The 27,401-nt window shown below is 41.4% G+C and overlaps 1 protein-coding gene across 3 annotated transcripts in view; it reads left to right on the forward strand.

The window, feature by feature from the left end:
- The window catches only part of LOC132889264 (echinoderm microtubule-associated protein-like 4), a 220,732-nt gene extending 195,181 nt beyond the window's left edge, over positions 1–25,551 (forward strand). For all 3 annotated transcript variants that reach the window (XM_060925584.1, XM_060925583.1, XM_060925585.1), the window contains 7 exons: positions 1,018–1,085; positions 1,203–1,291; positions 4,552–4,649; positions 10,688–10,775; positions 11,030–11,128; positions 18,101–18,231; positions 22,988–25,551. In XM_060925584.1, coding sequence (XP_060781567.1) covers positions 1,018–1,085; positions 1,203–1,291; positions 4,552–4,649; positions 10,688–10,775; positions 11,030–11,128; positions 18,101–18,231; positions 22,988–23,407 — 993 coding nt within the window. In that variant the 3' untranslated portion in view covers positions 23,408–25,551. The remainder of the gene's footprint in view (positions 1–1,017; positions 1,086–1,202; positions 1,292–4,551; positions 4,650–10,687; positions 10,776–11,029; positions 11,129–18,100; positions 18,232–22,987) is intronic.
- The last annotated feature ends 1,850 nt before the right edge of the window (positions 25,552–27,401 follow it).

Raw genomic sequence — 27,401 nt, forward strand, 5'->3', positions numbered from 1 at the left:
ATTTGAGCGCAATCAGCACGTGCATATAAGGACACAGAGGTTTTGCGAAGTATTATCATCACTGTCACGTTTGTTTCTAGCTGTGTTTGACACTGCTTTCAGGTTCATTTTTGTAAATATCACACCTGCTAATGAACACTCTTCCTGCACTTACATCCATCCACCGCCGCATACCTGACCGAATACTTGCAAAATCACTGTGAAAACAGTGTCCTTATATGCACATGCTGATTGCATTCAAATCAGCATCAGGTGTTTCCCATAATGACTGGGGCCCAAGCATGAACCCAACGTGCTCCGAAGGATCCCCGAACGTAAATGCAATTTTTTAATTCTTGGGGAAGGTTAGGCTATGCCGAGCTGCTGTGTTGATGAAGCTCCCGTGAGCATCCGGGACATGGATTTGAGACAAATACATCTCCAGAGGCTTGATGAAGACTCCCCTGAGTTTCGGTTAGTATTCCCAAACCCATCTGCGAGTATTTGCTGTTTAACTTGCCGACAAAAACATCAACACCCAATTTCAGTGCATACGTTGAATTTTTTCATGACATTTTTGGCCACTCACGAGGCGGAGAAACAAGAAAGAACAACTTGCGAAGCTCGGAGAACATTCGCCGTGTATAGCATGATGCTACCAATTTTTCATCAAGTATTCGCAAGCCCATCACAAGCTGTAGTGTGACCAGGGCCTTAATTGAAAAGCATTCCAGGTGACTACCTTATGAAGCTGGTTAAGATAATGCCAAGAGTGTGCAAAGAGTCATCAAGGTTTGAAGAATCTAAAATATAAAACATGGAAAAAAAAAAAGGGGTGGGGGACTTTTTTGTTTACCACATAATTCCATATATGTTCCTTTATGTTATTTGAGTTTTGATGGCTTCAGTATTGTTCAGCAATGTAGAAAATGGTCAAAATGCAGAAAAAACGATGAATGAGCAGGGGTGTACAAACTTTTAATTGGTACTATAGACGACAGTCGAAATGAAAAGTGATTTTTGTATAATCTCTGGCAGGAGCACGGTCACTGTGCAGACTTCCACCCTAGCGGTGCTGTGGTTGCCATTGGCACTCATTCAGGGAAGTAAGTCAGTATTTGCTTCTAATTTGTAGCTTTTGCTTCTTTGAAATTTTGTTTTTTGTGTTTATTCTATTTCCAATGAGCCACTCATGTCCTGTGTGTGCGCGCACGCGTGTGCAGGTGGTACGTTCTGGATGCTGAGACTAGGGACCTGGTGGCCATCCACACAGACGGCAACGAGCAGCTGTCAGTGATGCGCTACACCGTGGGTGAGTGACTGTAATGTGTGTGAGACTATACACACACTCCGGCTGTCGGAAGACACTTCACTGTTTGAATGCACTCTGATGTTTTTAAATCCTTTGTAATATCTTTGTCTAATGCAAGTTTATGGAAACGCAGACTTCCTAAAAGAACGAGCCTGGTCACTGGATTTAGAAAAAGGGCTCTGAATTGATGTCGTTTATGGCATACTTTATAACTTTTTTTTTTAACTACAGTTATGTATCAGTTTTCTAATCGAAGTATTGAACAGATTCCAGTAGGCATTTCTTTTCTGTGGCTGAATCTCAAATGGTGTTCATTTTGACATTTCGTGCACTACCCTCTGTAATAAGAATTATACAGTGACTAGGGAATAAAAAGGCAGTTTGGGATTCAGTCTAACAGTGTTGGTGTATTGAAGGAACAATAGAAAGAAATATGACGTGCAAGTCATTATAAAATACAGGGATGACAATTTTCCATGGATTTCCGCGGTTTTGTTCGCCAAATGGGTCATTCTTATGAATCGTCCAACTCTGAGGAGAAAATTTGGGGGTGAGGTTCAATTTTTGCCAAGTCCTTCTCAGTGTAGAAGTGAACCACGGAACATTCGGCACAAATAGCTTCTTTCCGTAACCGGAAAAGCTCTTGAAAGCCATAAATTTTGCACAACGTGCAGCGATTGGCTGACCCGAACCAATCAGCGGTCTCGATACGTAGATGATATACTAAATGGAGAAAATAGAGCTCCAACAGCCCACCTACAGCAACAAAAAAGGAAAGCAATTGAAAGACTAACAGCACTGGCAGCAAAGAGAAAGAAAGAAAGAAAGAAAGAAAGAAACTTCAAGAACTAAGACAAAAGTAAGAGTGTCCAGCTCGCACTCCGAGCAAGTAGGAACTCCTATTTTACATTTTTGTGTTGTGTTTGTGGTGAGTGACTTGTAATTCGAACTACTGATTTTGAACACAGTTGGATGTAGTATGTTGACCTGAAGTTTCCTCAACCGAGATGCATTTCAGTCAAATTTGTAAGTACTTCGACTTCAGTTACTCGGTGCTGTTAAGGGCATCGCTTGAATCCGTACAGTATCATCTGTCTGAAACAAACTTAAAAATGCATTTGATAACGTGCTTTCAGAAATACTTACAGGAACATGATTGAATGTGGAAATATTTCTATCATTTTGGGAATAACGTACTTTAAAAATGTGGGTTTGATGTTGAGTCACTTTCTTGTACTGTGTGTGAGAATCTTTTTTATTAAAATCTAATTACGTGAAATATGACAATTTTATTCAAAATGGAGATTTAGGGGGCGGCACGGTGGTGTAGTGGTTAGCACTGTCGCCTCACAGCAAGAAGGTCCGGGTTCGAGCCCCATGGCCGGCAAGGGCCTTTCTGTGCGGAGTTTGCATGTTCTCCCCGTGTCCGCATGGGTTTCCTCCGGGTGCTCCGGTTTCCCCCACAGTCCAAAGACATGCTGGTTAGGTTAACTGGTGACTCTAAATTGACCGTAGGTGTGAATGTGAGTGTGAATGGTTGTCTGTGTCTATGTGTCAGCCCTGTGATGACCTGGCGACTTGTCCAGGGTGTACCCCGCCTTTCGCCCATAGTCAGCTGGGATAGGCTCCAGCTTGCCTGCGACCCTGTAGAACAGGATAAAGCGGCTAGAGATAATGAGATGAGATGAGATGGAGGTTTAGGAAGCCCTTAAACTTTGCTAAAACCTAGGAGCGTTGGGGGGCTTCGCCCTCAAGGTGCCACCTTGGAACCCTCAAACCCCTGACTGACTTTCAGCTGAAATAAGAATTTGCTGTTGTCATGCCTGAAAATATCAGCAGCTAGAAAACTTTTTACTGAAAGTGAATAAGGAGTAAACATCTGGGTTTGTTTGAAGTAATTTGATTAGTGAAGCAGTTTTTACCATGCTATATAAGCAATAAAACACTTGGGGTGTGTCATTATAGGAAAATAATCAAGGACAAACAGGGTAGTGTGGTGGTGATTTTAAAAAAAAAAGCAAGTTGTGACGCTACCAAACTGCAAATCCAGCATCCTGAGGGGTTCCCTCCCCCCCATGTTGTGTCAGGAAAAATGAGTTCCAGCTTTACCTCTATTCCAAAAATGCTTACAGAAAATTCAACATAATTACGCACATTTTCTTTCCTCTTATGTGAAGCATCCACTTTACAGGTCTGTGTTAGTACTTATTAAAGGAGTCGTGCTGTTACAGAAAATGAATTGACCCCTTGTGAGCCATTAGAATTGAGAATTCAGCTGAGCTGTAGGGTAAAGATGCGTCGCGCAGCACTACTGCGTTGTGTTCCGTATGTGGCTGTATAAACTGCTAGGTTTATTATTAAAGGTAGACGGCCTCTCAGATTGTTCAAGTAATAGGTTATAAAAAGAATTTTCCCCAACACCCAATTATTATTGTTTATTGGACCAAAAGCTACCGAATTTGAATCACAGACTTCCAATTTTATTATCTGTTTTCAATAGAACAATTAATGAATTTAGGGTCACATGGCCCTAAATTCTCAGATATTTTTTCTTGCTTCACCATGACTCAATACAAGATACTACAGCATGCATCACGTAGTGGGCTTTCCCCGTTCGCACACGGCATTATGGGATACAAATTTGAAACAGGAGAGAACAATGGAGGACGTGAGTGTGTGAATAAAACGTGAAAGACCGACTAACGGAAAGCGAGAAGAAAAGACGTTATGTTGCAAAGGAAAAGAAACGCAGGACCAAACTAATAAATATCGGCGGTCAGCGAGCACCTCGGTGTGATCAGCTGTGCATTCAGTGACAGAATGATGTAACTGGCAGTGCACGGTCAAGATAAACCTGTAGATGGCAGTAATGCAATACTGGTTTTCTGTCATGCGGCATCCGAAAAGAAAAAGAAGCAGGTAAACCTGCGCATGCGCACACCAGACTTCCTCTGTCTGCTTGACAACGTGAAGCGAGTGATTTCATGCACATGATTTACTAGGGAATCCCCTCAAATTAAATAACTTCCCAGCCACAGAATGATCCTTTTTATTTAAAAAAAAAGAAAAGATATTACAGAAATAAACATGCATCACAATGACCACATTTCAGAGGGAACTAAATTTCACCAATTTTATGAAATCAAAAGGCCGTCTAATTTTAATATGCAAAATGTGTAAAGAGTGGAAACCAAAAACTCTTAGCATTTTCTCTCTCACCTTTTTTTTTTTTTTTTTTTTTTTCTTCTCTTCTTCTCCAGATGGCACGCTGCTGGCAGTGGGATCACATGATAACTTCATTTACCTCTACACAGTGTCGGATAATGGACGCAAATACAGCAGATATGGGAAATGCTCTGTGAGTGTCTTGCTGAAGCATACACATCTGTGTCTTTCTCATCCCTTAAAAGAGAAGCAGTAAAATGACTCTTCATTTAGAAGTCAGCAAAATCCTAAGGTGGGAGTGAATGATTTTATGTGCCTTTGTGTGGACGTTTCCCCTCACTCAGGGACTTGAGCTTCACCATGTTCAGCTGTCTGTAAGTGTATTTCTCCCTGAGGTGTCGTAACATCTGACATCTTAATGTGAGGGGATCTGTGCGAGTGTAAGTGCTCGAGAGAAAGGAGGAGGGACGGTCAGAGTCGGTGCAGTTTATTGCACTTGTAAAGAACTGATGGAAATAAAGGTTAGTGTCTCAGGAGATGAAGAGTTAAGGGAGTGTTGGTGTTTTTGGGGTCAGTAAGTCCGATACGGACGGCAGACTGTACTACAGCAGAATGTTATGAGCAGCTTTGGAAAGGTCAGCAGAGGCTCGGTTGAGGGGAGTGTTTATGGAGCGTGACACTGCATCAGCTATGACTTGCTTCACATCTCACTGGGCTGGAACTCGCCGGAACGTTATGAATCCCACCTCTGTTTGACCTGTTTTTCTTTCCTGCTTTCTGCCAGCTTTTTCTCTCTCGTAGCTCACTCTCACTCAACGTCTCAGGACGAGAAATTAAGGAGACAGACAGCTCCAATCCAATCGAATCCAGTCCACACAACACTTTTAATTGGACTCAGGCTTGACAGACAGTACCAGTCAAAAGTCTGGACACGCCTTCGAATTCAGGGTTTATTTTTGTTAATTAAAAGTAATGATGGCTGTCGTTTCTCTTTACGTAGTTGAGCGGTTCTTGACATAATATGGATTACTACAGTTGTGGAATAGGGCTACTTGTTGTATGCTTATTATTTACTGTTTGATCTCAGACACATTAAGAAGGCAAGAAATCGCACTAATTAACTTTTGACGAGACACAACTGTTAATTGAAAAGCATTCCAGGCGACGACCTCATGAAGCTGGTTAAGATAATGCAAATAGTGTGCAAAGCATCATCAAGGTAAACGCTGATTACTCTGAAGAATCTAAAATCTGAAACATATTTTGGGTTTTTAACGCTTTTTTTTTTTTTTTTTTTTTGGGGCCACATAAATCCATATATGTTCCAGATGTTATTTTATAGTTGTGATGTCTTCAGTATTGTTCATCTCATCTCATTATCTCTAGCCGCTTTATCCTGTTCTACAGGGTCACAGGCAAGCTGGAGCCTATCCCAGCTGACTACGGGCGAAAGGCGGGGTACACCCTGGACAAGTCGCCAGGTCATCACAGGGCTGACACATAGACACAGACAACCATTCACACTCACATTCACACCTACGGTCAATTTAGAGTCACCAGTTAACTTAACCTGCATGTCTTTGGACTGTGGGGGAAACCGGAGCACCCGGAGGAAACCCACGCGGACACGGGGAGAATATGCAAACTCCGCACAGAAAGGCCCTCGCCGGCCGGCCACGGGGCTCGAACCTGGACCTTCTTGCTGTGAGGCGACAGCGCTAACTACTACACCACCGTGCCGCCCAGTATTGTTCAACAATGTAGAAAATAGTCAAAATACAGAAAAACTGATGAATGAGTAGGGGTGTACAAACTTTTGACTGGTACTGTAGTTTCCAGTCTGATTAAAATTTCTGCACATACAGCTCAGTATGACTACCGAAATCAAACATTGTTTTTAAATTTCAGTTGAAAACTGATCAAGATGGGCGGCACGGTGGTGTAGTGGTTAGCGCTGTCGCCTCACAGCAAGAAGGTCCTGGGTTCGAGCCCCGGGGCCGGCGAGGGCCTTTCTGTGTGGAGTTTGCATGTTCTCCCCGTGTCTGCGTGGGTTTCCTCCGGGTGCTCCGGTTTCCCCCACAGTCCAAAGACATGCTGGTTAGGTTAACTGGTGACTCTAAATTGAGCGTAGGTGTGAATGTGAGTGTGAATGGTTGTCTGTGTCTATGTGTCAGCCCTGTGATGACCTGGCGACTTGTCCAGGGTGTACCCCGCCTTTCGCCCGTAGTCAGCTGGGATAGGCTCCGGCTTGCCTGCGACCCTGTAGAAGGATAAAGCGGCTAGAGATAATGAGATGAGATGAGATGAGACTGATCAAGATGAATTTTAGGTCACCAGGCTCATTATTGTGATGTCTGTGTACTGGTTGATGCCCAATAATAATTCAAAACCAACCTTTTATTTATTTATTTATTTATTTATTTTAAATTCTATCCACATTCACTGGATGAGCAATCGCACGCTCTGATTGGCTACTCTACTACTAGGCTATCAGCGCACATACTGTGAGTCGAGAAAAACAAAATGGCGGAGCGTGCTGCTGAACCAACCAAGGACGAAATAAAAAAAAACACTCTACTTGACAACAAAACCCCCCCAAAAAATTAACAAAATATGGAATAAAAGTATTTGATGGTAAGAATGTATCTCTCTTTATTTTTCAATTATTATAATAGCATTTTTTTTCACAAATTGCTACTGTCATTTTTCCAGTTTGTTTACATTCACAGCGGAAATGATTTTGTCGGACGTTTTGTATACAGTTTTTAGAGATGATGAGATGAGATTTGCAAAAAATGAAAATGCTCTTTCTCAAAATCCAGTGAATGTGACTATAATAAAACAGTTATTCCATTCAATCTCCTCGTACATGGCTTATAGCCAGCTCGGCGCTACGCTCCTCGTCAGCTATCAGCTCGTGTACAACTCTATTTCGTGGAATAACTGTTAAATATTCCTCCAAACAGGATTAAGGTTATATAAATACTTTCTTTCAGAGCTTCCTTCATGTTTGAAATATAATAAAAGGTTATTCGATGCTTACAAATTAATAATATGAAGGACTAGATTTGTTGGTGCCATTGTAGACAAGTTATAATGTTGTTTAATTCATACAAAACCTATTTAAAAGGTGTTCGTCATGACTTAATTAAAAAAAAAAAAAAGGCCAACATCACATGCGTTCCCAGTATGTAGCAAATTCATGTCTGTGGATTGAAATGAAATATTTAAATCTGCTCCACTATTTCAGGTCTACGTTGGTCTGATTTGGATGCTCTGTATCACACTGGTGCTTTCTTAATCCCGACTACCAAGTCAGGTTACTGACCTGAAATGCAGGTTAAGGTTATTGGCATACGGTCCTGTCCTTGTGCGTGTCTGCTTGTCTGTATGTGGCTGCTGTGCTGATGTTGAGTGGGAGTGTGCAATGACAGAGGGTTCAGCAAAACAGCAAGCTCGCATGAGACCCAGAGGAACACAAGCCGCAGTAGAGGAACATGAGACATTGTGGCGAGGTCAGCTTGTGGCTTTCTTCACACCAGAGGCTGTGTACACACATCAAACGTAGTTCAGTATACAAACGGAGGGGTCTGCACAGCTGGATAACGGCTGCATAATAAAACAGTGTCTGGCACTGTGGGGTGGGGGGATGAGAGCCAGGCAGGGGAAGATGAAGTGGTGTTATGGTTGGAGTTTCCCAGCAGGCTGATGTTGACGTGGGCTAGCATACAAGGTGATGGAGCACTGCTTGTTGTCGTCATCGTCGTACTCTTCCCTCCACCCTTTTTCCTTCCTCATACATTCAGCGATACAGCTTTAAGTGTGCAGGTCAAAGATAGTGTCTTGCAAAAGTATTCATCCCCCTTGGTGTTTGCCCTGTTTTGTCGCATTACAAGCTGGAATTAAAATGCATTTTTGGAGGGTTAGCACCATTTGATTTACACAACATGCCTACCACGTTAAAAGTGCACATTGTTGTTTTATGGTGACGCAAACATGAAAAACAGAAATCTGGAGTCTGCATAGGTATTCAGCCCCAAAGTCAATACTTTGTAGAACCACCTTTTGCTGCAATTACAACTGCAAGTCTCTTGGGGTACAGTATGTCTCTATTAGCTTAGCACATCTAGCCACCGGGATTTTTGGCCATTCCTCAAGGCAAAACTGCTCCAACTCCTTCAAGTTAGATGGGTTGCGTTGGTGTACAGCAATCTTCAAGTTACGCCACAGATTCTCAATTGGATTGAGGTCTGGGCTTTGACTAGGTCATTATGTTTCCCTTTAAACCACTCCAATGTAGCTTTAGCAGTATGTTTAGGGTCATTCTCCTGCTGGAATATGAACCTTCGTCCCAGTCTCAAACCTCTGGCTGACTCTAACAGGTTTTCCACCAGAATTGCCCTGCGTTTAGTGCCATCCATCTTTCCTTCAGTCCTGACCAGCTTTCCTGCCCCTGCAGATGAAAAACATCCCCACAGCATGATGCTGCCACCACCATGCTTCACTGTAGGAATGGTGTTCTCAGGGTGTTAGGTTTGCGCCACACGTGGCATTTCCCATGATGGCCAAAAAATTACATTTTTGTCTCATTTGACCAGACATTCTTCTGTGTGTTTGGGGAGTCTGCCATATGCTGTTGGGCAAACTCCAAACGTGATTTTTTTTTTTTTTTTTTTTTTTTAAATCGGTGACATTTTTCTGGCCACTCTTCCATAAAGCCCCGCTCTGTGGGATGTACAGCTTAAAGTGGTCCTATGGACAGATACTCCCATCTCTGCTGTGGATCTTTGCAGCTCCTTCAGCGTTATCGTTGGTGTCTTTGTTGCCTCTCTGATTAATGCCCTCCTTGCCCGGTCTGTGAGTTTTGGTGGGCGGCCTTCTCTTGTCAGGTTTGTAGTGGTGCCATATTCTTTCCATTTTGCTATAATGGATTGAATGGTGCTCCATGGGATATTCAAAGTTTGGGATATTTTTATAACCCAACCCTGATCTATACTTCTCCACAACTTTGTCTCTGACCTGTTTGGAGGCTCCTTGGTTCTCATGTTGCTTGCTTAGTAGTGTTGCAGAGTCAGGGTCCTTCCAGAACAGGTTGATTTATACAGACATCATGTGATGGATCATGTGACACTTTGATTGCATACAGGTGGATCTTAATCAACTAATTTATGACTTATGAAGTGAATTGGCTGGACCAGCTCTTATTTAGGGGTTTCATACGAAAGGGGGTGAATACCTATGCACACTCCAGATTTCTGTTTTTTCATCTTAATTATTGTGTGTCACAATTAAAAAAAAAAATCACCTTTAAAGTGATAGGCATGTTGTGTAAATCAAATGGTGCTAATCTCCCAAAAATCCATTTTAATTCCATCTTGTAATGCAACAAAACAGGACAAACACCAAGGGGGATGAATACTTTTGCAAGACACTGTATATGAAAGATAATGTGACTCCAGCAGATTTTGCTGAATATTTGCATGTGAAAGAATGGGAAGGAAACCTATTAAAGTGAATCAAAAGATTATTCCCCCTCAAAAAAAAAAGAATTCTCTCATTGGTATGCATGTACATGAAAAACAAGCTTTATATATAGTTTGCTCCTATTTGCTATTTCGGGTCTCCGCATTAGATCTTGGAACGCATCCCCTGTGAATACGGTGCTCACATGGTACCTGCCATGGTTTCATTTGCTTGTTGTTTTGAGGTTGCTACCGGTTGCTTTACACTGAGGCAGTAGGAGTAATGGGGTCACAAAATCACTACAACTTTTACATCACTGCCAGCAATGTGACGAGCGGTCACAACACACAGATCTGATGGTTCGAATTCCCACTGGAGCTGTGACACAAGATTTCCAGAAATGTTGCAAGGTTGCCTTGCCAGGGGATACATTAACATTTCAACTTTTGCCATTTTACTCTCATTCCCACAGGATACCATTACAGCATAATAGCGGAAAATATACAGTTCGCTGTGAGTGAGAATGGGGTGTGACTCCGAGTCTGATTGGTCACTGGGTTTCTGTATGGGTTGTATGCAGCTTGAGAAAGCAGGAAGGAGAGGAAATTGACTTTAAAAGCAGATGAACAGCAACAGCAGCTGATAGCCTGAATTAACATTTTGTTTCGGATATATTCGCAAAGTTAAGTGACTTGGCTCTATTGCCATTGGATCACGGACAGATACGTTTGCCTTGTTTCTCAGACTTTGTTTCCCCCCTCTCTTCAGGGACATTCCAGCTACATTACACATCTTGACTGGTCCCCCGACAACAAGTTCATTATGTCCAACTCAGGAGACTATGAAATCCTTTACTGTGAGTGCACACACACACACACACACACACACACACACACACACACACACACACACACACCTCAGATCAAACACATTTTATTGTCCACATGTGAAATTCCTGTTGTGAAATTACTCAACAGTTTAAGGTATTGCACCCTTAAGTGCAATAAAATCTCTCTCTCTCTCTCTCTCTCTCTCTCTCTATCTATCTCTCTCACACAAACCTGTGTGCGCGCACACACTTTCTCTCCTCAATCTTGCTTTTTCCTTTAGGGGACATTCCAAATGGCTGTAAGCTGATTCGTAACCGCTCTGATTGTAAGGATATCGACTGGGCCACGTACACGTGTGTGCTGGGATTCCATGTCTTTGGTCAGTATAATGTTTGTGCACTGCGGGCTTTGGAGTTTTACAGATTTGTTTTAGATGTGTCCTTAGGACCGATTTCTTAATTGTATGGGGCTCTTTCTATGATAAGGGGTTACAAACCTGGCCATATGTCAGGTTTGTGGTTGCGTAGCATGAGTCAGAATAAATAGAACTAAAAAACAAATATTTTTGTGCTCGTTGTATGTCTGTTTAGATATCATTGATAAAATGAGCAAGGTAGCTTGTTGGATTTTTATTTATTTATTTATTTATTTATTTATTTAAAATCAGTATCTTCGTCAAATTCTGTTCTGGAGACCCATTTTGTGACAAACTTGGTGCTGGTATTTCAATCCAATGTCACTCTAATAAGATATAAAATTAAACTTTTACTCTCGTGTTCTGATGGAAAGGCTTAAACTCGAAGTTTAACACGGAAAAATATTTTCATTGTAACTCTTCCCAAATCCACGTAAGTGCCGATCAAAAATCGCGTTATGTGCGTAACATTCCCCCGTCTATCTAAGCTACAAACGTTCAGATAGTGTTTAAAAGGCTATTTTTTTAAATTGAATAAAAGCCAGGTGTTTGTGTGTTTTTAAATGGATATAAATTTGACTGCTATTGAGTTTTTTGGCAAAAAATTCTGATAAATTTTTCATTTGGATTTAAATGTACAGTCGTAACCCTCTGTCCAACTGTTACAACCTGTTACGAAACAGGTGTCCGCTAATTCCTACTCGGAAGTGTTAAGACTGAGCTCACTAGGTCATGGGGATCTCCAGACCACTGCGCTCTATACAAAAATCTGCAGAGCTCATAGGCTCGTCAGAGTGAAGCCATCTGGCCACCATCTTACCACTCACATCACGGAGCGGAACGGTCATTTAGACTACTGGGAGCTACACAAAACTGGACAAGTTATTTTACGTAGTTGGTGAGGAAAAATTGCAATAAAAATGCCTGCATGTGCAGCAGTGAACTGTACAAACCGTCAGGTCAAAGGTTGTGGACGGACATTTCACCTGTGTGTACTGATGGTGTGTGATCATGTTTACATGTCTGTGCGCAGTGCCGTTTGCGTGGATTTTTGCAAGAAAGTGGTTTGCAAGAAAGGAGGGGAAAACAACAGAAAACCTGCCTTGTCTGTTCTTGTTGAAAATCTGACATTGATATCCGGGATGAACACTGTGACTGTGTCAGATTTTCGATGGAAATGTCCCAGATCAAAACCAAAGGCTTCGCCATGTTTTGATATTGAATGTGAGAGCTCAAGCTCAATGGCTCAAATTCAAAAAGAAAAATGAACGGAGTAAATTAGCCTCAGTAACCTAAATAAAAGAAGGACCAGAGCCTTTGGCAGAAATGGCAGTGAGGGATACAAAATAGAGAGAGATATGTTATTGTTCTAGTTTGGTCAGTAGTTATTTTCATTTACCTCAGGCTAAGCACAACTGACGATGTAGATCATCTACACATTCACATCCACTTGCACAAACTGACAAAATGGGCATGATTGTCTGTTTTAACTATGAGTTTAGTTTAAATTAAGTGCGAGTATATTGATAAGGACTCTTAAATCAGGGTTAGTCATATTTCCCGGTCAATGGCTTATTTCCCGGACGGCGTCCGATATGATTTCCAGGACAAATAAAAACTGAAATAATCTCCATAAAAATAATTATAGTAGTAAAAGAGCCATTCAAAAAAAATTATCAGAGACTGAGCTGGAAAAGGGGAAAAAAATCATGAAAGGGAGCGCTATAAAGATATGTAAGGAATGTGGGTAAAGTTGAGAAAATAAGAGGAAGTAATGAAAGGAAATAAAGTCAGGAGATACTTTTCTTGGGGCAAATTTGATCGGATGCGACGGTTTAACACGTAAGCCAAATACACTTGTTGTGAGTGGTAAGATGGCGGCCAGATGGCTTCACTTGTCTCTACAGCGGGGAATAGGCTCGGAGTTCTCCAGATTTTATATAGACTCCTGTAGTTTCAATTCATAAATATTTTATGAATAAAGTTCTTATTTAACCTGAGAAATAAAAAAAGAACCTTACAAGGTACATTTTAGTGTGTTATCACTACTCTGGCTCCAATAGTTTTTCCTGGGTAAAATCGACGAAGTTTTGTTACAACGGTTGGAGCCAATTCATGCGTTTAATTTGTTTTTTTTTTCCTGCATGATATTTGAAATTCTTTTCTTTCTCTCTTAAGAAGAGTTCCTATAGTAGTATTATTTCCCTATGAGAAATCCTTACTCTGGTTGTTTTTGTAAATTTTTTTTTAGCTCAAAAATTAGTGTCCAGGTCACACACGTGACGCCAGATTTTCACAGTTTTCAATGTGGTCTCCTGCACAGCACAGTGGGAGAGTTATCTCTTCCTTATGATGTATATATCAGGGTACTATAACTATTAATTATAACCCATATTTAAAAGTAGACGGCCTTCCAATTTCATAATACCAGTGAAATTTAGTTCCCTCTGAAAATAAAACATTTCAGGAGAAAGCTAAAAACCTCTAACTGCTGCTAATGCTGAGCAAAAACATAGCTGAATCCTGAATGACTCAATTTTGTATAAATAGGGGACTACATAGGCGGCAAAATGTACACTACCGTTCAAAAGTTTGGGGTCACCCAGACAATTTTGTGTTTTCCATGAAAAGTCACACTTTTATTTACCACCATAAGTTGTAAAATGAATAGAAAATATAGTCAAGCCATTTTTCTGGCCATTTTGAGCATTTAATCGACCCCACAAATGTGATGCTCCAGAAACTCAATCTGCTCAAAGGAAGGTCAGTTTTATAGCTTCTCTAAAGAGCTCAACTGTTTTCAGCTGTGCTAACATGATTGTACAAGGGTTTTCTAATCATCCATTAGCCTTCTGAGGCAATGAGCAAACACATTGTACCATTAGAACACTGGAGTGAGAGTTGCTGGAAATGGGCCTCTATACACCTATGGAGATATTGCACCAAAAACCACACATTTGCAGCTAGAATAGTCATTTACCACATTAACAATGTATAGAGTGTATTTCTGATTAGTTTAAAGTGATCTTCATTGAAAAGAACAGTGCTTTTCTTTCAAAAATAAGGACATTTCAAAGTGACCCCAACCTTTTGAACGGTAGTGTAGTTGTTTTTTGTTTTTGTTTTTTTTTCCTGCCATGGAAGTGCACTTGTATACTGAGGAGGAAGCAGTTTGCATTACAGCCATGAATGAGGATTCAAAATGGCGGCTCTGCTTGGTTTTCCCTTTCGGGCGCTCTCGTTTTCTGTTAGAATTTGGTAAAGAAAAAAATAAATATATTATTTACCAGCTTAAGTTCGGTCCGTATGGTGAAATACCGTGACCTCAGTCTTGAATACTGACCTCAGCCCAGAGGGCCTCGGTCAATACTTTCAAGACCTTGGTCACAGTATTTCACTATACGGACCTCCCAGCTGGTAAATAACACACATATATATATATATATATATATATATATATATATATATATATATATATATATATATATATATATATTCTCACTTTCCGTTATTGTAGTCAGTCTTTCACGTTTCATTCGCGCACTCATGTCCTCCATTTTTCTCTCCTGTTCCAAATTTGTATCCCACAATGCCTTGTGTGAACGGGGAAAACCCACCATGTGATGCATGATGTAGTATCTTGAATTGGTGAAACAGGAAAAATAGCAGAGAATTTAGGGCCACATGGCCCTAAATTCTTTAATTGTTCTATTAAAAAAAAACTAATAAAATTGGAAGTTTGTGATTCAAATTCAGTAGCTTTTGGTCCACTAAACAAAATAATTGTGTCGGGGAAAATTATTTTTATGACCTACACTTGAAAAATCTGAAAGGCAGTACAGCTTTAAAGCTCTGCTTGCAGTTTAAAATTTTGAGTGGCATGTCACAAAGTAGTAACCCCTGATCACAGAAAGAGCTGTGGGTTTTGCTCTGTGTCTAGGGATGTTTAGAGCGTGCTTTCTCTCCACATCCATCTCTTCTTGTTGTTCCTCTTTTTATTCTTACCATGACTCTCAATTTGCATACTTCCATATTTACACTTCTTATTTTGAGTGCACAAGTGTGCAGTGCACTACGAGTACCTGGATGATGTACTCAAAATGGTCTAAAAGCAATGCTGCACACTTCTCACCCTCACTGGTCACCATCTTGGCTACGGAACGGAACGGGAGGAACCACCAACCTGTTTTTCGGAGGAGGGCACGTTGTCATCGGTGGCATAATTTCCATGTTTGAAATGTCTGTGTATGCAAGTGCGGAAAATTAAAAACATTCATTTTTAAGAGATGAGCAAATTTTTTTTTTTTTTTTTTTTTTTTTTTTTTAAGCGGGTTATGCAGCAATTGCAGTTAATTTGACACAACACTACCCTGTTGTGATTTACACACTACGTAAGTAAGTACATAGTGTGCACAGTGTACTACATGGAAGTGTACTCATGGAAGTAGGCAAATTGAGATTACAGCATTAGTCTCGTCTGTCTCTCATTTAAAGGGGAACTGGAGTCGTTTTTAAACTTGCTTTATTTCTGAACGTGTTATTGAATTACGTTTTAGTAACCTTATATCGTGACTTGTATTGGCAACTAATTGCAATTAAATATTATACTTATCTGCCTATTCGGTTTTTAGCCATGTTGAATTTAGTTCGTTTGGTCCACGGCAGGCGTCGCTTATCCGCGCGATCTTCACGAGACTTGTGCGAGACTTCAAAACGTGAAGTGTCAGCCAGGCGTCAGTGCCGCCTTTTTGAAATCTGTTTTCCAAATGAAATATTGCACAAAAACGAGTTTAAATGACAGTTACTGCCGACTTTTTTCAAACTTCCTGATTGCTATCAAAACAAACAAAACTTCCAGCTTGATTGCATCAGCATTCGAAAGAGGGCGCGCGCGTCTTTTGACAACCCGTGTCCGAAATCGCTTCGTACTCACTATAATAGGGCACTATATAGTGGGGACGCCATTTTGTAGTGCTGTCCGAAACCTTAGTGAGGATTATTTACACCCTATATAGTGCACTCAAAGTATCCCACAATGCATCACAAAAAGCAGTGTACAACTGATATGGCCCTTTTCCACTACCCTTTTTCAGCTCACTTCAGCTCGCTTCAGCTCACTTCAGCCCGCTTCAGCTCACTTCAGCCCGACACGGCTCGCATTTCGACTACCAAAAACCAGCACGACTCAGCTCGTTTCAGCCCTGCTTAGCCCCTAAAACTCGCACCGTTTTGGAGTGGGGCTGAAGCGAGCCGAAGCGAGCCGAGTGAGGCTGGGGGCGTGAGCAGACACTCCCCTGTGCACTGATTGGTGAGGAGGAGTGTCCTCACATGCCCACACACACCCTGCGAGCGTGCTGGGATCTGTAAACACCGCAAACCCGGAAGGAGAAGAATTACGAATTACGAGAATTTCTGAAGCCTTATGCGCCTCGCCTCATCTATACGCTCTTGCCAGTATCTGTCCGCGTTGTCGGTGACAACAAGCCACAGCACCAAGACCAGCAACACTAACGACTCCATGTCCTCCATGTTTATTGTTTACTCTCCGGGTCGTGAGACTACCGCTTAAAAGATCACTGATGTCACTGTTTGCGCTGCTTAACGACATCACCTGACGTCCACCCACTTTCGCTAACTCCACCCAATGCGTCCACCCACTTCCAGCCAGCACGGTTCAGCGCGGTTGTAGTCGAAATGCAACTCCAACAGCCCCGCTCAGCCCAACTCAGCACGGCACGGCTCAGCCCGACTCAGCCGCGTTTGTAGTGGAAAAGCGGCAATAGTCACTAACCAAAGCGATATATCCCATCATGCATTGCGGTTGCGCTGAAGGAAATCAAATTAAAAGTCTCAAATTTGATTTCATAAAAGACAGCGGCAAAGAAGAAAGTATTCAGCCTTGATTTTAAAAAATTTAAAGATGCAGGTACTTTTTATTTATTAATTTGGGAAATACACTCAGTATAATATGGATTTATCACAAAAATACACGCATGTATTTATTATTTTGAAAACCCACCAGCCGACTGATCTGGCACGTTTTAATTGTGCTAAAGTAATGACGTAAATACCAGCGCGACGGACTAGTGTCCAAAAGTGTTTTTTCATTTTACCAATGAGCTCACTATATAGTCCTCCATATAGTAATTCCCTATATAGGAAGTAGTGAACGAGTGAGCGATTTCAGACACAGGGAACGTTGGCAGATGTTGGTCGCTTTGATTTCCGCTGTGTTTTACTTCCGTCCTACGTCGTCTCGCACAGGTCTCAATGAATCTCGTTTACGGCCATTACTTTGACATACGGACTGATATATTACATAGCATATTTCAAACACTCATAACTTGCTATAGCAGTGGCAAAATAGCTGTCAAAAATGCCTTTCTATATTTAATAAAATAAGATAAATAGAATTTTGATGATAAATTTGCCTTCAGACCTGACTTTTAAGCTCAGCAATTTTCAGACCTGCTCCATGTCAAGCCATGTTGATCTGCTGACTACATTTCTGCAATAACTCAAGCAGACATGTGCATGCGCGTGCACACACATGCATACTTGAGCTCTTTATTTGGTTGGAAAACAGTTTGTAGTGATTTGCAGATTGTGCTTCAGCCAGCCACAGTGAGCAACACTCTTACTGATGGCATCTTTAAGATTTCCACCGCTGTGCGTGTGACCTGATTTCAGATAGAGATCCTAACAGAGATTTTAATGTCTAGAGTCTATATACAGAGGTCCTTGTATTAGCTTGAATAACTAGACTAGAGTATGTAACACTTGTAGCTAATGGATGGACCCCTGTATAGGCATGTTTAAGCGCATGGTGTGTATCAGCGTGTGTGTCCGTCCTTCAAGTATTCGATGTCGATCATCATGTGCTATAAACCCTGACTCTGTGGATGTGTTTGGCGTTTTGTGTTTGTTGCGGAACAGGAGTGTGGCCAGAGGGTTCAGACGGAACGGATATCAACGCTCTGGTCAGATCTCACAACAGGAAAGTCATTGCTCTGGCTGATGATTTCTGCAAAGTGCATCTGTTCCAGTACCCCTGCTCCAAACCTAAGGTCAGAGCCAACATCCGAAAAGAGCGAGCACAGATACTACAAGAGATATATGCATCTTACTATAATAGCATATACACCATTCATTTAAAATGGTCTTTGCTCAATAGGTTCCCAAACAAGGCAGAAATGTTGTGTTGTAGCACAGGGCGCCTTCAGCATTGTATCCGGTTATATGCTGTCTGTACGACATCCCCTGCTCACGCTAAACTCACCCAGTTTTCTGATGTAAAATGATAATCACAGTTCTCAGTACTTAATACATCATCTAAGGTTAACAGCTATTTAAACAGTCATATATTTAATCATTGCAGGGATCAACTCTTTTATTTACAATAATCCTTCAATTCAATAAATAATAAACCATGACCGGTCGATGTGCGTTACTATCCTTCCTAAGGCTGATTATTTTTCAATGTCCTGAAGTCCATCTTATACCAAAGCAATTTACCAGCAATTCTTCTTTTTTGTTAGTTAAAGGTCGAGCAGCGGCTGCAATTATCGACACCTTAACGATCTTTTGACCATTGCAAAAGTAGAAAAGACTTTCAATATGTAAACTGTGCATGAATAATTACTCAAACTTCCACTGGGGGGAAAAAAAAGACGAGTTGATTCCTGATTATTTAGTGACACCGTTCCATAATTATTGACATCCAGATGATTATTTAAAAAAAAAAAAATCGGTATGTGGTATTAAGTTAACAAAACAGTCTTTTATTTAAAATTCATTTTACATAGACTTGTATTTAGTACAAAATATATTTTATATAAATATATCGGGGCGGCACGATGGTGTAGTGGCTAGCGCTGTCGCCTCACAGCAAGAAGGTCCGGGTTCGAGCCCCGTGGCTGGCGAGGGCCTTTCTGTGTGGAGTTTGCATGTTCTCCCCGCGTCCGCATGGGTTTCCTTCAGGTGCTCCGGTTTCCCCCACAGTCCAAAGACATGCAGGTTAGGTTAACTGGTGACTCTAAATTGACCGTAGGTGTGAATGTGAGTGTGAATGGTTGTCTGTGTCTATGTGTCAGCCCTGTGATGACCTGGCGACTTGTCCAGGGTGTACCCCGCCTTTCGCCCGTAGTTGGCTGAGATAGGCTCCAGCTTGCCTGCGACCCTGTAGAACAGGATAAAGCAGCTAGAGATAATGAGATAAGATAAATATATCGATGTCGGTGCTGACGTAAATGAGGAAGTAATTCTAATGTTTTTAAACAAATGAACTGATAACATTTAACTTGCCAGAAAATATTTTTGTTCCACTTTCTACCCACTTTCTAAGTATTTTCATAGATCACATTTTGTTAATCATTCGTCGTTTGTATTAATTTCTAGTTTTGTAGTTTACCAATAAATGTCAACATTCGATTTACACATGAAAATACAGGTCAAAGATCGCATGTCATTCCTCGACCAAAATATAAAATGTCTACTGATATCGTAATATGTAGTAGAGATTTACAACTAACTGCAAAAAAAAAAAGAATTCTGAATGGAATCGAAAAATCTGAATATTTCAAGCATGTAATTATTTATTTATTTATTTATTTATTTATTTATTTTAAATATGATAGGAATTTCATTCTGGTCTAATTCTATTTATTGCAATAGGATTCCAAATACTCTATAAACATTCCATTCCATTCTGTGATGAAACAGAAAAAAAAACCCATCCAGGTTTTCCTCAAATTGCTGATTGTCTGGGGGGGGGAATCCATCTCAGGTAATGAGTTGTCATCAGACGACAAGATCAAAGGGTGAGGCGGGTCTTCTGGTTGGTTAATTAACCAATAACTGTTGTAACTGAAACCCACCTTTTTGTAAAATTGTTTTTACTGGTAAATCTGAAAAGGTGTCGATAATTATGGACTGTCTAACTGTAGCCACCGCTCTAGGTTTTTTTTTTTTTTTGAATTAGCTTGTACAATAAATGTGGTAGAACATCTGTACAAGTTGTGTGGGTTTTTTTTTTTTATAGCAGTTATAAAGAGTCTTTTATTAAGAACCGGAGTCCTAGGTCCTGAAAACTTACTGGCGATTACAAATTACTGATGCCTGCTCCTTCCATCAATGTTAAACACGTCTCTAAGCTTCACCAGTCAATACTGTACCAAAGTAAAGTTTGTACCAAAGTACACTTTTGACTGGTACTGTATGTTCTTAGCTTAAAAAAAAGTGTTATTTAGCTGTTTATTATATTAGGCCTAAATTATGCAGCATATCCACCAAACAAGTCCCTATGAACCAGCTGCTTCTATAGAAATGATAAAGTATTAAAACAGCACTTTGTAATTCAAATCACAGATTTATATTAGTTCTAGAAAATTAATCAACACCACCTTCTGACCACTCATGTTCGAGAATTCAACAAAGCTATAGTACAGTCAGTATTATTATACATACAGGACACTTTTTCCATGGAATAAAAACATGTGTTCTGTTCCCTTCTAGCAGGTTTCATTCATTTGGCTTGATAGCATGCAGTATTGTTAGCGTATCGCTTATCCTACGTGTATTACGTCACTCTGCTCAATGGAGAACAAGCGTTGAATATGGTTTCCGATATTGCATGGTTGTCAACACAACATGACATCACACATTGGAGCTGATGCGAATATTTAGTGAGTTTTCTGCTGCACGGGCACAGAAGCATTTCTTTGTTCCCCGGCAGCGCCCGCAGTAAACTTTCGAAGTGAATTGAAAATGACATAAAATACGTATTGCACGTAAAATTTCCGTGCTAGCGAACGACTTTGACAATTTGTAAATGGATCTATAATTGTTCCATTGGATGTGTATGAATAATAATAATAATAATAATAATAATAATAATATAATCACTGCTTTTTTTGCATGGTACAGTGCCTTGAAAAAGTATTCATACCCCTTGAACTTTTTCACATTTTTCCACCTTACAACCACAAACTTAAGTTTTTTTTTATTGAGATTTTGTGTGCTAGACCAACACAGAGTAGCACATCATTGTGAAGTGAAACGAAAATGATAAATGGTCTTCAAAATTTTAAACAAATAAAAATCTGAAAAATGTGGTGTGCATTAGTATTCAGCCCCCTGTACTCTGATACCTCTAAATACAATCCAGTGCAATCAATTGCCTTCAGAAGTCATCTAATTAGTTAATAGAGTCCTACTGTGTATAATTTACTCTCAGCATAAATACATTTGTTCTGTGAAGGCCTCAGTGGTTTGTTAGAGAACACTGAAGAACAAACAGCATCATGAAGACCAAAGAACTCAGCAGACAGGTCAGGGATAAAGTTCTGGATAAGTTTAAAGCAGGGTTAGGTTATAAAAAAAAATATATCCCAAGCTCTGAACATCTCAAGAAGCACTGTTCAATCCATCATTCAAAAATGGAAAAAGTATGGCACAACTGCAAACCTACCAAGACATGGCCGTCCACCTAAACTGACCGAGCGAGCAAGGAGAGCACTGGTCAGAGAAGCAGCCAAGAGGCCCATGATCACTCTGGAGGAGCTGCAGAAATCCACAGCTCAGGTGGGAGAATCTGTGCACAGGACAACTATAAGTCGTACACTCCACAAATCTGGCCTTTTTGGAAGAGTGGCAAGAAGAAAGCCATTGTTGAAAGACAGACATAAGAAGTCCTGTTTGCAGTTTGCCAGAAGCCATATAGGGGACGCAGCAAACATGTGGAAGAAGGTGCTTTGGTCAGATGAGACCAAAGTTGAACTTTTTGGCCTAAATGCAAAGCACTATGTGTGGCGGAAAACTAACACTGCTCATCACCCTGCACACACCATCCCCACTGTGAAACATGGTGGTGGCAGCATCATGCTATGGGGATGCTTTTCTTCAGCAGGGACAGGGAAGCTGGTCAGAGTTGATGGGAAGATGGATGGAGCTAAATACAGGGCAATCCTGGAAGAAAACCTGTTGGAGGCTGCAAAAGACTTGAGACTGGGAAGGAGATTCACCTTCCAGCAAGACAATGACCCTAAACATACAGCCAGAGCTACAATGGAATGGTTTAGATCAAAGAATATTCATGTGTTAGAATGGCCCAGTCAAAGTCCAGACCTAAATCCCATTGAGCATCTGTGGCAAGACTTGAAAATTGCTGTTCACAGACGCTGTCCATCCAATCTGGCTGAGCTTGAGCTATTTTGCAAAGAAGAATGGGCAAAAATTTCAGTGTCTAGATGTGCAAAGCTGGTAGAGACATACCACAAAAGACTTGCAGCTGTAATTGCAGCAAAAGGTGGCTCTACAAAGTATTGACACAAGGGGGCTGAATACTAATGCACACCACGTTTTTCAGATTTTTATTTGTTTAAAATTTTAAAGACCATTTTATCATTTTCGTTTCACTTCACAATTTTGTGCTACTCTGTGTTGGTGTATCACATAAAATCTCAATAAAAAACATTTAAGTTCGTGGTTGTAAGGTGGAAAAATGTGAAAAAGTTCAAGAAGTATGAATACTTTTTCAAGGCACTGTATATCAGATATATTCCATTCATCATGTCGCAGCAGCGTAACACCTAAAATCACGCTGCTGCAGATAAAGAGCTTCAAATCAAGCATGAGTGTTTTTCATGGCCAGCTATGACAGGAATCCTTGCTGAAACTAGACGGTTGAAACGAGCCTCTCTGATGCCAGTATTGCACTGCTAGCAGCTAACTGGATAATCGGATGAGTTCTTGAATGAGCAGGTGTACAGATATTCCTAATAAAGCAGCTAGTTTTGCTCACTTTAACTCCTTCTCTTCTCACAGGCCCCAAGTCATAAGTACAGTGCCCACAGCAGTCACGTGACCAACGTTAGCTTCATGCACAACGACAGGCACCTGGTGTCGACAGGCGGCAAGGACACCAGCATCATGCAGTGGCGCTGCGTAGGCATGAGCGATCCCCTTCACAACTCGAGCACACGAGTCCAGGCCCCTGTGGCTGCTGTACCCACCTCTCTGTCCATCACCAGAATGGAACCGGATGCCAACACGCCACCCCCAACACCCACCGAACCCCTGGACGCCACCCCTAACGGACAGCAAGAAGACCTTGAAACTCCGCCTCCCCCAGATGAGCCCACGCCCACTTCTGACAGCACCGTGAGCCCAAAGGACAGTCTGGAGCCAAGTGATGATACAGCCACGCCCAGCGACGAGGGCACACCCTTCACTCCACCTTCTTAAAACCCGCGGGCGAGGTGATTTAGCCCTCGTCTCGGTTCGCGTGCTCCACCCACAGGCACTAGGCTTGCCGTGAAGGTTGTAGCGCATGCACAGGGGCTCTTTAAACTTTTCATCTTTTCAGGTTCTTTCTGTTTCTTTCAACATGTGCTTGTTTGTATGTCGTTAGTCCGAGAGGAAGAAAAGGAGCAAAAATGAATGAAGTATTGCTGTTGTGTTGCCCAGGAGGAATCGTGCTTCGAGTACGTAGATGTTGGAAATATGGAAACGGACACTAGCATGCCTGGATAGTGATTACACACAAACACTACAGCAAACATGAGGCTCAACTCCAACACATTTACATACGGGGGCACATACCAAAAACACGGATTTAGTAGATTAGATCATTGTATGAACCTCAACTTAGAACAAAATATCAGTCAATGTAAATGCAAAGTATAACTGAAATTAGTGAAATGAAATATAGGATTATGTTATGACTTTTAAACTAATCATTTACTCTTGTGAATAATGAGGATTTTTTTTTTTTTGTGAAATGCCTGCATAGCATCTTTACCTGAGCCAAGAATATTTTGAAAATGCCAGGCAGGTAACACTGACTCATCGAATGAACTCAACTCACTCTCATTGGCTACTTCTGTGCAAGTTCGCATCATCGTGGACAAATTTTAAGCATGGCATGAAGCTAATAATAAATGTTCATGATTAGCGAGGCGTATTACACACACACACACACACACACACACACACACACAGAGGCTGCAGTTCGTTCAAAGCCATTTTCTCCTGTGTCTCTGAAGCTCTGCCCAGCACAGCACATGCAGATCAGATCAGCAGGCTGTCTGAATGTCTTCAGCACACATCATCATGCAAACATCAGTTTTTCCTCCAACAGACTTCATCTGAACTCTTCACATTCAAACAGCTCGTTTTTAGCCTGTATTCTAAATCCTGTTCTCTTTCTGTTCAAGTTGCTTTAGATTCATTTTCAGACTTTTTTTCCTGTTCATTGGACTGATTTTTTTTTTTTTTTTAAATCTTGATTCAATTAAATGAGTCTTAAATGTGTGCGTGTGTGTGTGTGTGTGTGTGTGTGAGATCACATGCACATGAATGAGCTGGCTTTTTTGTTGTTGGTTGCTGTTTTTCTTTCTTTGCCATCTTTCATTCCACAAGAAGGTGTTGGTGCACCTTCCTTTCCTCCCTCCCACAGGAACTCAGGATCCCTCATGTAGGTCACCTTCCTAGTCAGAATGTGGGAGAGAGCTCTGTCCTTGTTCTTTCTCTGTCTCAGAGCGGTTTTCACCACTTCAGTAATGCATTGTGACGGTTCGTGGGCTAAAGGATGAAAGAGTTTTTTTATGTATTTTAAACTTGAGCTATAACACAGAAGAGCCGGTGTGCAGAAACACTGTGGCTCTTCATGCTCATGGTTTTTTGTTCCCAGTTATACAAAGATGTGCTAATTCTAAAGAGTGATGCACCAAATCCGAACAGAAGACGCCTCCAACTTTCAGATGATCAGCCTGTGATCCTAAATCTAGATCTTTCTTCAATATGCACTCATCACCTTCCCTTTATTTACTTAGACCAGACACAATGCTAAGGTGCTTCAGTTACATTGTGCTTACTGTCCAGCCTGTTTTTGAAAAAGGGAAAAAAAAGCCACTGCTCATTGAGTCACTCTCATAACCTCCTGCTCACTCCTACTCCCTCTCATAACCGCCTGTTCCACTCTCATAACCTCCTGCTCACTCCTACTCCCTCTCATAACCGCCTGTTCCACTCTCATAACCTCCTGCTCACTCCTACTCCCTCTCATAACCGCCTGTTCCACTCTCATAACCTCCTGCTCACTCTTACTCCCTCTCATAACCGCCTGTTCCACTCTCATAACCTCCTGCTCACTCTTACTCCCTCTCATAACCGCCTGTTCCACTCTCATAACCTCCTGCTCACTCTTGCTCCCTCTCATAACCGCCTGTTCCACTCTCATAACCTCCTGCTCACTCCTACTCCCTCTCATAACCGCCTGTTCCACTCTCATAACCTCCTGCTCACTCTTGCTCCCTCTCATAACCGCCTGTTCCACTCTCATAACCTCCTGCTCACTCCTACTCCCTCTCATAACCGCCTGTTCCACTCTCATAACCTCCTGCTCACTCTTACTCCCTCTCATAACCGCCTGTTCCACTCTCATAACCTCCTGCTCACTCTTGCTCCCTCTCATAACCGCCTGTTCCACTCTCATAACCTCCTGCTCACTCTCATAACCTCCTGCTCACTCCTGCTCCCTCTCATAACCTCCTGCTCACTCCTGCTCCCTCTCATAACCTCCTGCTCACTCCTGCTCACTCTCATAACCTCCTGCTCACTCCTGCTCACTCTCATAACCTCCTGCTCACTCCTGCTCCCTCTCATAACCTCCTGCTCACTCCTGCTCCCTCTCATAACCTCCTACTCACTCCTGCTCTCTCTCATAACCTTCTGCTCACTTTTGCTCCCTCTCATAACCTCCTGCTCACTCTCATAACCTCCTGCTCACTCTCAAAACCTTCTGCCCACAGCTTTGTCCAGTTAAAACTACTTGGCCACTTCTGTTTCATAACATTCTGCTCACTATTGTAGCCTTGTACTTACCACTGCTCCCTGTCCTATCCCATCCTGCTCCCTGTCCTACCCTGCATTACGTATGATGTAGCTATTGGTGCACTCATGTGAAAGGAAGATGGTAAGTGTGTGTTGATATGAAAACGCCTAAACTTTTTCAAAACCTGATACAGGTCTCCACTTTAAAAAGTAAATCAATAAATGAGCGACCTGGTCTCTGACATGTTGCTGGCGTCCTCTTCTGTCCACATGCAGCACTGCAAGGTATCGAAAGGGAGAGCTGAAAGTATTACGATTGGAAATGATTGAGGATGTACAAAGGCATGAGGTCTGGTGGTAATGCATGATTTCTCTTGAAACTAAGAATAATAATGAAGGCATTAGGGAGTATTAAGAAGTGTGGATCAAATACATGTGCAGAACCGTGCAGTTGTTTTTGTTTTTTATATAAAGATTTTTGGATGTGAATGATGAACTTATGCTGTGTTTTAATGTTTGGGTGGGTTTTTTTTTTTTTAAACATGGAAGCATTTGGTATATAAAGTTGAGTGTATTTGATACTGGTCTAGTTGTAGGTGGTGTGCATGTTCATGAAAGCCATTTTGGCATTAAAAGTGTTGGAATAGATGGTAAAGGTGATGTGTACCTACTAAGTGGTGCAGTGTGGTGTATTGCTGCAGCAGTGCTTTTACTACAGCCGCTCGTCTCCAGCTGGTCTGCAGTTTGTTTGTTTTTTAAACCCTTTGGTTTATTAGGGTTTTTTTTTGGGGGGGGGTTTGGTACCGTTTTTAAAACTGATAATTTTGCTGTTTTCAGAGAATGCCTCTGTTTTTAATTTGAGACAGATTTGAACTTGCTCTTGCTGTAATACTTAGCTTTAGTGCAAAATGGCACTGTTCCTTTGCTCAGGGTCAGACCTGGTCACCTTCCTTTCCTACTTTTGCCTCCGTGTTGATCACCTCCTCCTTAGAATTACAGCAAATTTACTTTTACACACACACACACACACACACACACACACACACACATATATGCGCCCTTGGTCTTTGTGACCAGGTGAGCTTCAGGCTAAGTTCAGGGATTTCACAGGCTGCCATTTCCAGACACCATTTGTACATTCACATGTGGATACTATGTGATGTGTATATAATAGTTCCTCTGTATGTATATAACTCTGTGGGAATGCATCCTGTACAATAACTTGGCCATTGTTCATCAAGGAAAGCCTTTTGGACAGTTCTGCGATCACTGATGCTGCAGAAGCACACTGAAAACTTAGCTGATGAGAAATCAGGTCCTTGAATCTGCAGTTAGAAAGCAGCTTTTCTGTAAAGGGGATGTTATTCTTGGACATTTTGGTTTACTTGGAAATGCTTTGGATCCG

The sequence above is a fragment of the Neoarius graeffei genome, chromosome 7 (genome assembly GCF_027579695.1).
Source record: "Neoarius graeffei isolate fNeoGra1 chromosome 7, fNeoGra1.pri, whole genome shotgun sequence".
Taxonomy (NCBI): domain Eukaryota; kingdom Metazoa; phylum Chordata; class Actinopteri; order Siluriformes; family Ariidae; genus Neoarius; species Neoarius graeffei.